This window comes from Ascidiella aspersa, chromosome 1, assembly GCF_963924565.1.
Source record: "Ascidiella aspersa chromosome 1, kaAscAspe10.2, whole genome shotgun sequence".
Taxonomy (NCBI): Eukaryota; Metazoa; Chordata; class Ascidiacea; order Phlebobranchia; family Ascidiidae; genus Ascidiella; species Ascidiella aspersa.
Genome location: NC_139447.1, coordinates 2492905 through 2504470, shown reverse-complemented (window position 1 = coordinate 2504470; position 11566 = coordinate 2492905). Strand labels below are relative to the sequence as shown.

General features: G+C 34.4%; 1 protein-coding gene across 1 annotated transcript; it reads right to left on the bottom strand.

Annotated features, from left to right (window-relative positions):
• Nucleotides 1–8969: 8969 nt before the first annotated feature.
• On the bottom strand, nt 8970–9711 carry LOC146166525 (uncharacterized). Its single transcript, XM_083389247.1, has one exon. It carries the CDS (start codon nt 9694–9696, stop codon nt 9076–9078), a length of 621 nt encoding a protein of 206 aa, XP_083245373.1. The 5' UTR covers nt 9697–9711; the 3' UTR covers nt 8970–9075.
• Nucleotides 9712–11566: the final 1855 nt, after the last annotated feature.

Sequence of the window (11566 nt, the reverse complement as noted above, 5' to 3'; positions counted from 1 at the left end):
TTTCATGTTGTTTAAGACTTGATATTACGATAAAACACTTTCCACATTCGTTGCATTTGTGAGGTTTTTCTCCGGTGTGTATTTTATTATGAGTTTTGAGGCTAGACAAATGAGTGAAACATTTTCCACAAACTTTGCAGTCATGTGGTCTTTCCCCGGTGTGAATTCGTTCGTGGACTTTCAAGTTTTGAGGATGGTTGAAACATTTATCGCAGTAAGCACATTTGAAATGTTTTTCGCCAGTGTGAATTAGCATGTGAATTTCAAGTGCGGTTGCAGTCCCGAAAAGTTGCCCACAATTCTTGCATTTGTGTTTTTTGAAGTGAACTGTGGACAAATGTATATTAAGCTTACGACGATTTTTAAACAACTTTTCGCAAATGTTGCATCGAAACTCCATGTTGTTGTTTGTAATTTTGTCCTTCTTTTGTTGGATTATTCTTACTTCTATCCTTCTTAGAAATATCCAATTGATCTAAGTCGCTTTGTTCTTCACAATCGGACGCTTCACTTACAGGTTGATGTTCTTGTGATGACCAATTTGTAATCGTGTCAACCGAATCATCAGAAAATCCAACTTCGCTTTCTTTTGTCAGTTCGTACAAAAATCACTTTGGTGGTTTGACATGTTTTAATTTTTCTTTCTGAAAAGTAACAAGTATAAGCTCACTAATAATACGAAGCACTGCATTACCACAACCTCTGGCCAATGCTCTTTAATATTATATAAATAGTTTTGTTCATTAATGAAAGTAAGTTAAATTCCCTTTTTCTCATGTAAAAGCGCACATCTGTGACCAGACTGTTATTGGTTTGTTGCGCAATTAACATAAAAAACGTTTATCGAACCCGAACCTTTCAATAGCAACTAAGCTTTCCAAACTTCTCAAAATGCTTGGTTTAAAATGAAATAAAAAAACAACGCAACAACACCATTAGATTGATAACGAATATCGCGACGAAACTAACAGCGGCCTCTTGACCAAAAAGTTTGGAACTGGTTATTCGAATGTGCCAGCCCGATGCTATTTAAAAATACATGTTAATAATGATAACGAATTACTTATAAAAGTTTGGACGCAATTGTTTTCATTCTGACAAAACATGTGTATAGGGCTGATGACTGCTATACGTTTACAATAAGATGTAGAAAATAGATTTTGAGCAAACATACATTGATTTAACCTTGTCTCGCGTAAGTACAAGCAGTGATAAACTAGAACTACAATTATAAGTTGGCTCGCCACACACTGAGGCCCTATCACCAAATGTCGTCTATTATTGCGTCATATTATCGCCTAAACATGTCACTATAGTTTATACCTTTTTTGTAAAAGGTATACACTCCCTGGATTAAAACTGGGTTTAATAACATTTTGCTTCATACTTCCTCGCGTTCATACAGTAGCTCGTTTTTTAAACAGCTAGAAGAAACGCTGCGGAGGTTATTGACATTCCATCAGTCTGTTCGCTTTTTACCGGCATACTGTAAACCAGTGGTTCCCAAATTTTTTGACTCGCGGCGCACTTTTAACAGAACAACAATAGAGTCATTTTACAATCGCCCTTACCATACGACAAACTATTTGTAAATGTCTCAACATGATTGTTTGTAATTGCTATAATGCGCGTTTAAGTCTAAGTGTTTGCCAGTTTGTATAATACAAACAACTTATTTTCCGAAATAACAAAAAGTTTCGCGGCACACTTAGTAGTCTCTCGAGGCACACAGTTTGGGAATCACTGCTGTAAACAATACTGTAGGCTTAAGCATACTGTAAGCTGAAGCATAAACCAAAATCTATGGACGGCTAAATTACTACTCTTAACCTACAAGTTGAAGATTACTGAATAAGCCACTGAGCGTAATGTATACATTTATAATAAATGGCTTTAACCTCTTACAGGGTTAATGATGGTACATCCTTATTGACAATTGTGTTGATATACAAGGCCTAATAATGTAGCTGTGGTTAGTTAATATGTAGCTGCCACATAAACACTAAATTTTTATGTATATTATATAATCATAACCACATCTGCAGTTTCCAAGCAAACGTATATAGCTGTCATTTTTCTAACAAATAAATCATAATTTTAAGAAGCAATGCTGAACGCTTTTACCGCGATAAGCTAAACTAAATGCCACTGCCTGCTTTACAGAAATGCAACTATACACATCGCAAAGCTTTTCTGAAACTGATAACTTCCGTTTCGTTAAGCACGAAACGCATGGCTGATTAAATCTAACGCATGGATAGTTACAAATAGATTACATGTACAAATAGATTAAGCGTATTCTATTTTTGGGTTGAAACAAATAAATCAAATATACTTTAAAATTATTCATGGTTGGGGTCATTTGGCAGTTTTTAAAGACGTTTATTTTTTCTCAAAAGTTTCTGCTCGATTTTAAGGAATGGAATTAACAAAATACAGCATTGCTATGTTTTGCAGTAACATTATAAGAACTGATAGCGTATCAGTATATAGCATTTAGCGATTAGCAGACGTATTTACAGGTAAGGCCGCCTAAATGACTGACCTACACTTCTTGAACCCTAGAAAGAGTCACTTCACTCAGTTGATTGCTCGTTGAATATATATTCACAAATCTCAGAACACACGATAAAATAACCCGGTTATTAAAGTCGCTAGTCTATAAGTCTTAAAAAGTACAATGCATCGAAAAACGCCGATAGTCCACTGTTCGGTTTGGTCACCCGTCAGTAGACAACAGTCACGTGCATTGTGACTACAAATAAGCAATGTTGAGTAGTAATGTTTAATGAAGGCTTCAAACAAACGTTAGAAATCAAAATTACAGCGGAAGGCAACATATATACATAGAGTTACACAGTAGCCTGCCTGTCCATCGATACCATTAAACAACTGTTTAACAGTAAAATAATGGCAAACTAAGGACGTATAGGTGTGAGGTTGGTGAACGGTATGTATCTCGTTTTACTTTGGCAAGCCTAACTAAACATACTTGTAAAATGCTTTTAAAATTTTTGCTCCATAATCTAAATTTAAATACCAAAAGACATGTTGTTATAGAAACAAAAAGTTTGACGACATTCATTAAATATTTTACAGCGATTATAAAAACGAAAAAGGCGTTGAAGTTTGATCAGCAACCAAAATAAACTTTTATCTTGCAAAATTGTAAGAAGGGGTCGCAAGTAATAGTTTACAACTTTCCGATGGTTAACTTTTTCCGACATAAATATTATGTGTCGGTCTATTTTCATTATGCCCGACGTACGCCATTTTATAACATTAGGTTTCAGTTCACATGTTTCTTGTGTAATGTTAATTCCAGTTTGGTATAAAAACACCTTTTTTATGATCTGCTATTGCACTTTATTCACCTGAAGTTGTCTACTTTGTTTCTGAGACTCACAAGATTACTACGCAATAATAAGCAATTCTAGAAATCTTCAATAATTCTAAAAAATATAGCTGTAATATGTGATGTATACATAATGTCAATGCGTACGATTTGGGACCTTATTTGGCATAATTACCATAACATTAAGCATCCATTTATTAGGCAGAGAGAGAGGCTGTTAAATCTGTTTCCTCGTTTGTAAACTGTTCGTAAAATTACCTTGTAATGAAACTAGAACTCAGGACCACGGTCATAAAGTAACTGTCGATGTATCAAGTAATTGCTAAGCAGATTGCTGTGAGAAGGTCGAGAAACAACCATAGCACTATTGACTGCTGCATCCGGAAAATTAGTCTGTGGTGAGGTTAGAAAACCTCCCGCCATACCGGCACTGTCTCTAACCGGGACCGTCTCTATCAACTGAACTACGCAGACCTGCTGCATCTTGTTAGTAGGAACTTGCTGGGAATTTGCCAGAAGCACAAGCACCAGAAAATAGAGTGTGCATATAGTTGGCTAAATGCTAAGTGTATTAAATCCCTTAATAAATGCGCCACGTTTAGGCATAAAGACGTTCTATAATTGTTGTACAAACAAACAGGAAACAACGACAAAGTTGTTATCAAAGCGAACCGTCGACCTCGTATTCAAGTAGTTAATGAAAGCCTAGAATTCTATTTGCTTCTATTACGTTTATGTTATATCTTTAAATGCACTGTAAAGCTTAAGGTTTAGTAAGAAATATAACCATCTCTTTTTCTGGCATCAATTAGAAGTTATAGATAGGCCTAATGAAAACCTGATTCGGCGTACTAAAAACGTTGTACTTTATCGGCTGTAGTGTTGTATATAAATGGCTTGTAATAAAACATAAAATTAACAAATGTATATACTTTAATATTCCTTTCAGCCTTAAAGCCTTTCATTAATTACTATTACCAAAATATATTTACAGCAACTTATAGTCTGTACAGCCTTGTACAGTGAACTCCCCTCAGTACAGACACTACTATGACGTTCAACACATTTGCTTGATTGGTTTATCAGGTCGAACGACAAGATGCTTCCTTCAACGCTGCTGCTTGCAGAGTGTTATTTATTGCAGTTGCAAATGAGATAAGACGCTTGTACGTTTGACAATAAACCAAACTAAAGTATTTACTGCTTTAAAGACCGCAATATAACCCTAACACCTTTTGCGCGTGTAAACACAATGTAAGAAACCACCAAGAACGGCCACATAACTTCCGTTACACATGTTGCCATTCACTTGTTGAGAGTTTTCCAATGCTGCGCAACATGACCTATAACAATGAAAGAGACGAGAAATATGATATTTTCCCGATAACACAGTTCTAGTTTTGTGCATTCATAATTCAAGAAGAATATTTCTTTTCTTTGTTAGATTTACAATTTTGAACAAATTGAGATTTGCTGATCGATTTAAAAGTATTTCAATATTGTTGAGACCAAAGGTTTTTTCTTCAGTTTGAATTCTCGTATGTGGTTTTCTCTTGTACATAGCAAAAACTTTTAGAAATATTTTCCAAAATACTTAATAATAATTAGATATGACACTTAATATTTAGATTGGCACTTAGTAATGATTAGATAAATGTAGGAAGGGTATCACACAATTAAACGCTTATGCTAACGATGTCTTACGGAGATAATAAATATATTTCAAATTAGCATTACAAACGTTTACAGCGAAATGACTGATTATAGCAACAAACGTTGGAAATTGCGAACACACATAAAATGTAGAAATTACGAAGAACCATTTGCGGTTCAATTATTTAAGAAGGATCTGTTATTGGATATGTGTATAATGGACTGTGACCTTTATATATATATTCACTTTTAACAAGTAACGCTTTTTAAAACATTAATGTCCATAATCAACTTACAATATTTGCTTGGATCGCAAAATTCAGCTTAAACACATTTGGCAACAACTATAGTTTAAATCACAGGTAAAAATAAAACGCATTATATCAATACCATTTCGACGAACAAAATCTATAGCAGTAATAAGGAAAAATGAACCAATATTGATAGAACACTATTATGTCTTGTTTGGCGAACTGAAACCATTGAAATGCACTGTAAATTGAAATCCAAGCCTAGGGGTGGAAATTATTGAGCTTTCGTTTTTCAAATATTTTGTTGCAAAATCGGTCTGGTGTTTTGACATGTTTATTTATTTCCTGAAAGATAAAAATGTCTTGAATTATATTTATTACTGATTTATCAAATTAACAGCCCAAGAAAGATGGTCAAGCTAACCTTATAACATTAAATTAAGGCGCGTTTAAATATCGACTGTAATAATTTATAATGTCCATACCGCAACCATTCTTCACTGCGAAGAATGCAACATTACTAGAGTCGGTTCTGCAAACCCATGTGTATTGCCCCGACTTTGTTAGTAAACCTATACAGCTTATCTTGACGATCGAGTGTTACTTTGCAGTACAAACGCATTTCAAAGAAGCGCATTGATATTACAAGTTCGCCGCTTGCCCAATAACATTTAATTGGCAATTGATTATAATTAGACGACAGAAGTAAGGATATCACAACCACAACGACGTTTCACGGCGATAATATATTTCAAATAAGCGGTACTAATGTTTATAGTACAATATTCACTTAGGCAATTGAAACATAAGTATATAGCAGGAGCGGACATTTTTTTAACCGCGGACAACTTGACAAACTTAAAATGTTGTAGCGGGCCAGGTCAAAAATAGGATCTTAAATACACGCAGTGTGACGTCTTGCTCTGGCGGTATAAAACAAATAGGCCAACGAACTTGTTACGTAGTTTGTTGTTACGTTTGTAGCTTGAAAAATTGCAATTTAAGTCGAATTTGAAGAAGACGTCGTAACAAAAATGCCAGTATATTTGTTTTAAAATACCAACTTTAATTTAGATATTAAGACGTGACGCATTGAGCACAAATACAAAACGTAGATATCTTGTATTAGAATTTATCAAGTTGTGGGCGAGTTGACTCAAAATTTAAGATTAAAATGCGTAAAAACGTCTCAGAAAAAACTTACAATGTTTACTTTGCTTTTCGAGGCTTCAAGTTTTGTGATACAACGGCCATATTGCAAAGACGATATAAATCGGGAGAAACACACAACATAGCATTCATTAACTAAATTAGGTTGACAAAATGCGAATCGGTATGTTTCAGAGTTTGGAAATCGGCTAGTATTTAGTTCATATTTTATAGGCGGAATACATTCGACCGAAGCTTAAAATGTATATAAAATTAGGATAGGATTGTTAAACTTTCGTTGGAGAGAGTAGCATAATGCTGAGAACGCTTTTGTCAGAAAAGATTCGCGCGAACCGCGAAAACAATTTACATTTTAGTATTCAAAACAGGATAAAAATAAGGTTTTGTGGGGTCATGAATAGATCCATCTCTGTAAAGAGTGTTTAAGATGATTATATGTATTTTGGGAAAAATTTTACGCTGGCCGCCGTATGTTGCCCAGGTCTGGTATATAGGATTACAAAGCTCCCTAGCGCATGAAAACGAGCTTTGCATGAAATTATATCTCTCCCAGCTACTTTATATTAACAACAACTGTTTGAAATAGCTCTAGTTCTTATGATGTTAAAATCTACTTTAAACTACCTTAGCTTCCATTCATTGTTTCTAAAGCTTTCACGAATTTCTAGCTACCGGATTAAAGTGCGTTTATAAGAAATATCACCAACCCTTTATCAAATTTATATCTGCTGGCATTAATTAGAAGTTAGATAGACCTAATGAAAACCTAACTCGGCATACTTAAACAATCGGCGGTCATTGTAGTATATAAATGGCTTGCAATACAAAATAAAATTAACAAATGTATATATTTTAAATATTCCATACAGCTTTAAAGCCTTTGATTTATTAAAATTCCCAAAAGATATCTCCAGCAACTAGTCTGTTCAGCCTTGTACAGTAAACTGCACTCAGTACAAACACTAATATGACGTTAAACACATTTGCTTGGTTGGTTTTATCGGGTCGAACGACAAGATGCTTCCTGTTCAGATAAACGGTGATAATTGTCCTGGCGCCGGATTGACAAAGCGGCGAACACTGAACAGTAAGCCAGGATAACGACGGGTTCGATCCCCGCAACGCTGCTGCTAGCAGAGTGTTATTTATCGCAGCTGCGAATGAGATTAGACGCTTGTACCATGATGTCTTGATTTATAACTGATTTAGTTTTAAACAATTATAAACATTTTCACCTTAGAACACCGTGCTGTCTTGATGGGCAAACCGAAACCAGTATTAAGTTCACTGCAAGAACGCGTTCTATTTCGTATATTATCCAGGTACAAACAAAGTATACATTAACAGGTTTAAAAACTGTGGCTTTTTGTTTCAAAGATTGATAAAGTTCTGTTGCGCATCTACAGCATTAATTATGATTAAATTGATTCAAATCAGAAATAATATTTTTGTATAATTCCGTAACAAACTAGTTTATCCTGTGTTGTTGTATTATTTCAGTGTTGCTGCTTCGAAGAACATAAACACGACGATGTTGAGCTATTACAGTGGCTTTAAAGAACCCACTCTGTAAAATTACCATGATATTCATCATTTGTTTTCATGTTTCAACCTTCTGTTGTGGCTTCAGAGCCCTCGCGTGGTTGCATAAATATATATATTTTCATTAATTTAATGCAGATGCTTAAACTCATGAATTGTAGAATGCAAGTTACACTTTTGCGTCAAAATTGTCTAATAACTATAAAACTTTAAAATACCACTAACTTATATATCCAAAAATGTAAACGGAAACAACAGAAACACCAACATCCAGGTATGCTTATTATATTTAGTTTATTGCAGCAAATCTAGTTAAAGGAAATTGCCTTGAGCGAGAAAATGAAATCGTGTTGTGTTAAAAGTTATTACCACAGTCGCACTCGGACGACGTAAAGATAAATTGAAAAGCTGAATCAACGTATAACTAGGATTAAATACCAGAAAAAATTTAAATCTAAGTTTCCATTATGCGTAATTAAAGTATTTGAAAGACTTGTATCATAACCTCACATTTTTGACATATTTTGCACTCAAATGTTTTTCTGTAATGTTAATTTCTGTGTGGTTTTAAATACGCAACTCTTTCCAAAAACCTCGGATGCGTGTTGTTGAATAATCATTTTTATTATAAAACACAAAACATGTAATTTGTATTTTCCTTTACGCTACAAGATGGCTTACATTTTTAAATGCGAAGCGTAAATGTCATTAAAACGTTTGAAACACAAATTGTACATCGACAATTACAAACGCTTTAAAACCATTTCGATCAGAAAACTAACAATATTAAGTGAAGACTTCACACTTTAAAGCAACTGTTTTAATGATAATAGATACTCTAACGGTTCGGTGGTAAAAAATCCGCCGTTTTTACTTTTGTTGAAGTAGCATAAGTCCAGCATAGGAAGTTGCCCATCGATATATGTTCGAAGCTCGAATATATTTACATTTCCTTCAAATTGAAGATATATTTTTAATTATTTACAACCATTGTGGATTCTTTTTTGCAAAGTTTGTGTTTGGTATTTCTGTGTTTTCTATGTTACCTATAAGTTTTACAAATATGTGTTTTTGCAAGATTCAAAGCTAAACAGAAGTTTTGTTTTAAAGCGTTTCTTCTTTGGAGTGCGTTTTTTTGTGTTTATTAAGACTTGATGTCTGGCGAAAACACTTTCCACATTCTTCACATTTGTAAGGTTTTTCTCCAGTGTGAATCCTATGATGAGCTTCGAGATGTGATATCTGGCGAAAACACTTTCCACATTCTTCACATTTGTAAGGTTTTTCTCCAGTGTGAATCCTATGATGAGCTTTGAGATCTGATGTCCGGCTAAAGCACATTCCACATTCTTCACATTTGTAAGGTTTATCTCCAGTGTGAATCCTATGATGAGCTTTCAGACTTTCTGCCTGGCTAAAGCACTTTCCACATTTTTTGCACTTATATGGTTTTTCTCCAGTGTGAGTTGTTTTATGAGAACTGAGGCTTCGTGCATGAATAAAACATTTTCCACACTCTTTACATTGAAAAGGTGTTTCCCTAGTGTGAATTCTTTCGTGATTTCTGTGACTGGCCAAATAGGCAAAACATTTTCCGCATTCTTTGCACTCATACGGTCTTTCCCCAGTGTGAATTCGTTTGTGTATTGTTAAGGTTTGAGCATGGCTGAAACATTTATCGCAATAAGCACATTTGAAAGGCTTTTCGCCAGTGTGAGTTCGCATGTGGCTTTCGAGGTCGAAATTTCTACCAAACAGTTTTCCACAAACCTTGCATTTGTGTTTCTTGAAGTGAATCTTGGACAAATGTAAGTTAAGCTGTTTTTGATGTTCAAACACCTTTTCGCAAACGTGACATCGGAACTCTGTATTCTGTGTTGAAAGACTCTTACTTTGTTCTTTTCTCGTATCCATTTGATATAAGTCACTTTGTTCTTCACAATCAGACTCTTCTTTCACAGGTTGATGTTCTTGTGAAGAACAATCTGTAACCGTGGCAACAGGATGATTAGAAATATCATCATCGTTCTCATATTGGAAATCTTTTGATGTAACTCCAATCTCGTAGTTCGACATGTTTTCTCTTTTAAATGCTAAAAACTCAGCACATTTATTCATGTTGTCATCCAACCTATATTGTGTCTAAAATATAACCAGCCAGTTAAACTTTGAAAACACAACACAAGTCTGTATTAAAAGTGCTTTAGGGAATCTGAGAGCACAATGCGTTCGTCATGGGTTGGCCACCATTTGGATGCTTTATTATTCGCAATGAGCGACCTTTCTTTCTTCTAACTTACTGTATTATTTGCAAAAACACATACCTTACTTCTAAGTTACTACTGTATTATCTGCAAAAACAAATTTCTTACTTCTAACTTACTGTATTATACGCAATGAGCCAAATTTCCTACTTCTAACTTACTGTATTATCCGCAATGAGCCAAATTTCCTACTTCTAATTAACTATATTATCTGCCAAAACCCATTCCTTAATTCTAAGTTACTGTATTATTTATAAAGAGCCATTTTCCTAACTTCTAACTTACTGTGTTGTTCACAAAGAGCCACAATCCATTTTTCCAACTTACTGTGTCGCAAAACTTAGTAGCTCTTTTTACTGTTATAACTTGAAAAGTTTCTTTTAGTCAGGATGCCAATCGACGTGTTTAATACGCACCACGAATGCGGTTTTCATATATAAACGAAATCAGCAAACCAATGAAATACCAAAATGGACAATCTAGCAATTTGCATGAACTATTATATCAGTGGCGTAATTATAGACGTTAACATTCAAAAAACTCTTTTCTGCAAATAGAAATACTCGTTAACGAATTACCTACAACTACTAAATCAGCCAACAACACAAGTAGTTAACAATAAAAAAAACTATAGCATTAGCAGCAGAAAACAAGCAAGCGTGTGACGTAATAGACGTAATTGTCATAAGTTAATCAGCAAATTTTGAGCAACAGTGTTAACATGTATTATGCAAAAAACCTTTCTTTCTTCCAGTGCCAACTTAATATATTATCCACTTAATTCTGAATTCATGCGTTATTTGCAAACCCCACATTCATGGGAGGATTATTGCAACAACGTTACTATTCATTTTAAATAACCATTGGATATTAGATAACTAAAATCTTCAAATATCTAGTTATACGGTTCAAAATGGTAATGCTAACTTTAGTAACCTAAGAAAATCTGCACTGCACATCTAAAAAAAACACACAAATATAACATGAACGTAAAGCCACACAAAACATCACAGACTCGCTAGTAGCTCTAGTCAATTTAACTATTAGAATGGTACAAACCTATATTATAATAGTCTAATTGCAGAAAGGTACACTGAACCTATATATAATACTGTAATTGCAAAAGTTAGTTGCAACATTTTCTGGAAAATACTTACTATAATGAAATAGCTCCTAATATTTCTAAGGTTGCATCTTGCTGCAGTTTACTGTCAGGAAATTACTGGACCTAAGTTAACTTACAAAAGCCTCAGGTTATATTACTAGCACCGTGCGCACTGGAGCGTAGCAGCAGATCGTGACAACAAAAAAGGTTTAATCAGTGGCTGCTC

Excerpts from the sequence above, each read along its gene's own strand:
- LOC146166525 (XM_083389247.1), bottom strand. The coding sequence starts at position 9,696 with ATGCGAACTCACACTGGCGAAAAGCCTTTCAAATGTGCTTATTGCGAT.